At 35.7% G+C, this 5230-nt stretch overlaps 1 protein-coding gene and 1 non-coding gene across 6 annotated transcripts in view; one reads left to right on the plus strand and one right to left on the minus strand.

Annotated features, from left to right (window-relative positions):
• CTPS2 (CTP synthase 2) overlaps positions 1-5230 on the minus strand; it is a 93057-nt gene that overhangs the window by 81501 nt on the left and 6326 nt on the right. For 2 of the 5 annotated variants that reach the window (XM_023532312.1, XM_011362984.2), the window contains exon 1: positions 4098-4299. The exons of the other annotated variants lie outside the window; for them this stretch is intronic. In XM_023532312.1, the coding sequence (XP_023388080.1) occupies positions 4098-4263 (166 nt within the window). In that variant the 5' untranslated portion in view covers positions 4264-4299. Of the gene's footprint in view, positions 1-4097; positions 4300-5230 lie in introns of those variants that run through there. 5 annotated transcript variants of the gene reach the window in all.
• LOC111741801 lies at positions 4773-4891 on the plus strand. The gene has a single exon (XR_002781089.1). It is a non-coding gene; the product is annotated as a 5S ribosomal RNA (ribosomal RNA).

A 5230-nucleotide genomic window follows, 5' to 3' on the forward strand; every position in this document is an offset into this window, starting at 1 on the left:
TTACTGAAATTCTGTCTTCAAGATTTAGCTTTTCCAAACTCATCATATACCACATAAAAAAAGGGACTTTAAAACGGCAATTTTTAATATTAATACCAATTTACTTCAAAGCATCGGTACCCTGGACTCTTGAATTGCCATAAGTTTTAACTGACTCTCACCTTGGGTAAAGCCACAATTAAACAGACAATAAATGAAAAGCAGGGCCTCAGGGAGCCCACGGGGCAACTAGGTGAAAGCGAGGCGAAAAAGCCAGCGTGTACAATAAGGCACCTGCACAAAAGCTCCATGGAAAAAGATGTAGATGTAGACCTAATCGCACATGGAGCACCTGCACTGATTATCGGGCATGTCTCTGGGTCTCCAATGTCACTTGGAGGCATCGATTGGGAGTCCAATGTTCTAAAGCCGCCTTGTAAGAACTGAACCTCTCCCTGGTTAAGGAAATTCTGTCGTTTACTCCTATTGTGAGATGTTCACAGCAAAAAAAGAAGGTTGGCTAGTTTATAAACCTAATCAGAAACCCTTTATATCCTCATTTATGTCTTCTTTATAAGGTACCTAAGTGCAGTCAGGAAGATCTCTAAATTTAAGGACAAAAGAGCAAATTAATGAATATGCAGTATTTCCATATTTCCCAAATTCCATTTCCAATTCAAATTCCACTTTCTCATGTTCGTCAGGAAGTTCCAATCTATGGAAAAGCCTTTTTACTTTGATCATCTTAACTTCCGACAAATAAGATCTCTGAAAAACCTTTAGGTAATTCAGGCCAAATCCAATTTGACAATACTCCAAATATATGGCAAAGGTCTTCAAGTTATAAATTCCTAAAATTTAAAAGTATGTATGTATTATATTCCCAGAAGAGAAAAACTATAGATGACAGGTCTTCAAAAACAGCTTTTTAGATTTAGTGTAATTATAATTAAAATTCCAACAGTTTTTTTAAACTTGACAATAACGCTAAAGTTAATTTGATGTGGTAACAGAAAGAAATCTAACTATGGGCGGTCAACACACATGCAATATATATATGCCTTACTGTTAAATTGTATACCTGAAACTTACTGGATTTTGTTAACCAATGTCACTATAATAAAAAAAAAAAATTTATTTTAAATAAAGTTAATTTGGAAGAAAAACAGGTTTGATTACCAAAATAAAAAAGAGGTAAAAATAAAACCCCTTATAATGAATAACAGTGAGTAAAGGAATACTGAAATACATATATGTACATATTTCAAAATATGTAAATATGGAATAAGATAACATCAACAGATACACAAAACCAAAATAGCCAAAAAGGTCTCTATTACATAAAGGAATTTAACATGTGTCTTAAAAAAAGATATCACAAGTCAAAGTTGATAAAATACTCAGAAATGTGTAGGACTTACAAGAAGAACACTTAAAAATCTGACTTTAGAGACATAAAAGAAGGTATAAATAAAATGAAAGCCACTTATAAAGTTCCTGAATGGGTCAGTAAATACTTTCACGGTTTAAGTCTTCCCAAATTAATTCATAAATTTAAAGCAATTTCTGCCAAAAAAACTCCAATTTGATTTCTTGTGAAGTTTGACAAAATAATTCCTAATTAATCTTGAAGACAGTGAACATTTTGAAATTAAAAAAGAAAGAAAAGGAACAATGAGGAAAATCCTGACCTATCTGATAATAAAAAGCTGTAGTTGTTAGAAAGGTAGACAGGAAGAAACAAAGAGATCTGGAACAAAACAGTACAAAGACGGACCTAAGTATAGACAGAAATGTAGTATATAATAAAAGGTGGTATTTCAAGTCAGTGGAGAAAGGATGAAATCTTAGATAAATGCCACGAGGAATAACAGGGTAATTAGGAAAAAAATTTAGAAAAAAAAATTGTCTTACATCCTTAACTCACACCAGATGTGTTAACAATGTTAAAGTAAAAGCAAATGAAACTATAAAAGTGCCAGAAGAAAATATGGATGAATATTTAACTATTCCTGGGGCGAAGAAGCCTAAAGGTGACGTCAAAGGCAGAAACCATAAAGGAAATAGTCGATACATTTAATCCCATAAATGGTAAATGGAAATGTATCAGGAACTAACAGAGATCATAGTTAGACAAATTTCAAACAGAGTAAAGATATATACATGTGATAAATATAGGTTAATATACTTTACATCTAGTATTCTTGAAAATCATTTAAAAAACCCAAAGGAAAATTGGCAAAACACATGCCATTTGTCAATTTTGCTGCATACCAAAGAAGCCTAAAATCTCAGCGACTTACAAAACATGTACTGATTTCTCCGTCATGTTACATGGGAGTTGTGGGTCAATTGTGGGTCTGCTCTGGGCATTCTCATCCCAGGATCCAGGCTGAAGGAGGAATCTCTGTATAAGGCAGGCAGTTCTCATGAGCCAAATCATGCTGTTGCATTGAAAATGCCTGCTTCAACAAGGCATATGTCATATTTACTAATATCCCATAGGCAGAACAAATCACACTTCCAAATATGGCAACCAACCTCTCCGGTTTGCCCAGGACTAACAGGGCTCCCAGAATGAGAGATTTTGAGTTTCAAAACCAGGAAAGTTCCAAACAAACCACCCTATATGACCAAAGTCAATGGGGCAGGGAAATTTACTCCACCGAAAGATGTTGGGTGATAGTTTCGAAAAAAAAAAAAACGATCTACCATAGGCTTGAATAAGTCTTTACACAGAAATGATGAAAATTAAAGAAATTTGAGTTAAAATGATGAGATGCCCTCTTCTGTAAGATACCCTCTTACTCTCAGGTTAGTGTAATTTAAAAACAATAACATTCTGCAAGGGTATAAAGAATCGAGCCTTCTTGTGCACTGATGACAAGGATGTAAATTGGTGCAGATCCACAAGCCTTATGAGAAAATTCTTAGAGACAAAATGAAAGTTGGAATTTGCAATTTTTTCTGATTATAGAGAGGTAATATAGAATACTTTCCATATATTAGAAAACACCCCGAAAGCATATATATCTCAAGTGGAATAAATAATCAAACACATTCCAAGTGGAATAAAGGATAGAAATAGCCCCAGTTTTATATTTTTCAATTTTCAAAACTTTTGAAAAAACACTATAAATAGCCACAAATCTATGAAAAAATTTAAATTTTCAAAACTTTTTGGATTTTACAGTTATAAATAAGGGATCCTGAACCTAAAAAACCTTTGGCAATATGCATTATGTATCAAAAGCCTAAAAAACATAACTACCTGTCAAATCAGAGATTCTGCAGTTAAGTGTTTAAAGAATGAATTTTAAAGATTTCCATCACAGTGTTGTTTACATCGAAACATTCAAAATTATTTCCTATTATTCATACTCTGGGCAGCCTTTAAGAATATGGAATACATAAAAATGTTTACGGTATATTCTTTTTGAAATTAGATTTAAAATAATGTGACTATAAGATTCAATTCATTTAAAGTTCAAAAACAAGCAAAACTAATCTATGGTGTCAGAAGACAGAATAGCAGTTACCCTGGTGGTTTTGGGCAAAGGGGGGTTTCTGGTTTTTGATCTGGGGGCTGGTTAACACAGTATGTTCATTTCGTGAACAGATAGACATGATTTATGTACTTTCCTGCTTCTGTGTAAAAGAAAATATGTAAGGGTTAATGCCTTTTTAAAGTTAATTACTATATACATCAAAATGTCCACATTAATAATAGTAGCTCCAAAAAGTGGGAAATCAATTTTATTTTCTTCATGTCATTCTATAGTCAACATAACTGCCAATATTTCTATATTGTCTTTTTCTCTTAACAATGAAATGTTAAGAGAAACACATCACCTTTATGATAATAAAACAGAACATAATCCACACTGCAAAAGGTACAACGGAAATGGTGTCTTCACACACTGTTTCCCAAAACAGGGAACTGACTTGGAATGTCATCAGCAATGTATCAATGACCATGAGAACATTCACATATTCATAACGTATGATTCAGCAGCATTACTTCTGGAACTCTATCCTAAAGAAATTACCCAAAACACATAAAATAACTGCAACTTAATCCAGTGCTTTATAAGGGAGGAAGCGGTTCTCTTCCATACCATGCTCATAAGGTGAAAAAGTGCCCGCGTCGATGTTGATATAGGGGTCTATTTTGATGGCAGTAACTCGGAGTCCACATGATTTTAGAATCATACCAATGCTGCTCGCAATGATCCCTTTCCCAATGCCTGAGATGACCCCACCAGTGACCAGGATGTACTTCATTGGTAGAGTAATGGCTGGGTGCCAGCACCCAGATAAAATCTGAAAGGTAATAAAACTGAGGGTCAGAGAAGAGAAAAATGTTCTCAAACCAGTAAAGCAGAGAGTATGTCAAATCAGAACCTCAAATCAGAACTACACAGCATTTTTCTATCTAAACTAAATATTTGAAACCTTTGAAACAAAGTCTTATCTTCTGGTTTTTAATTTTTGTCAATATGTAGGAAGCTGTGGCTACTTTCTGCAAGCAGTTGCTGGCTTCGTTGCCCTGATTTTCCATCTACCCCAACTGTATCATGCGACAAATTTCATCATGATAAATTTCTCTGGGATTCAGAGAATGGTAAAATTTATAAGAGATCAGGTGCTGTTGTCAGACAGATCTGTACAGGCTATATCTGGGCAAGTTACTAATCCAATCTGTGCCTGTTTCTTCATCTGTGAAATGGAATGAAAATACCAGTCCCTTAGAATATTATTCAGGGGAGGAGGCTTTAAGAGAGCGAAGTAGGGTCTACGGCCATGCCACCCTGAACGTGCCCGATCTCGTCTGATCTCGGAAGCTAAGCAGGGTCGGGCCTGGTTAGTACTTGGATGGGAGACCACGTACGAAGACCAGGTGCTGTAGGCATTAAGAAAAAAAAGAGAGAGCGAAGTAGGTAGATGCCGTGCTCACTTCCTTCCACAACCACGTCAAAATTACAATTACAGATCAACCATCATTGAGAATCACCTGACGTCTAGCTGAACAGAAGTCTTACAACTAGGGACACACAGAAGGGGCCACTTCAAGATTGGTAGAAGGGGCGGAGACGCAGACTGGGCTGGACCCTCACTCACGTGTGATGCTTCAGAATCAGGAGGGATATCTCGTCTGCAGAGGTCCCTTTGAAGAGCGAGGGGTTCTAGTGCCAGGGAGAGAAGTCTCCACAACCTCTGGTTGTGAAAACCAGCAGAGATTATGGCTGAG

This window comes from Pteropus vampyrus, unplaced genomic scaffold (genome assembly GCF_000151845.1).
Source record: "Pteropus vampyrus isolate Shadow unplaced genomic scaffold, Pvam_2.0 Scaffold81, whole genome shotgun sequence".
Taxonomy (NCBI): Eukaryota; Metazoa; Chordata; class Mammalia; order Chiroptera; family Pteropodidae; genus Pteropus; species Pteropus vampyrus.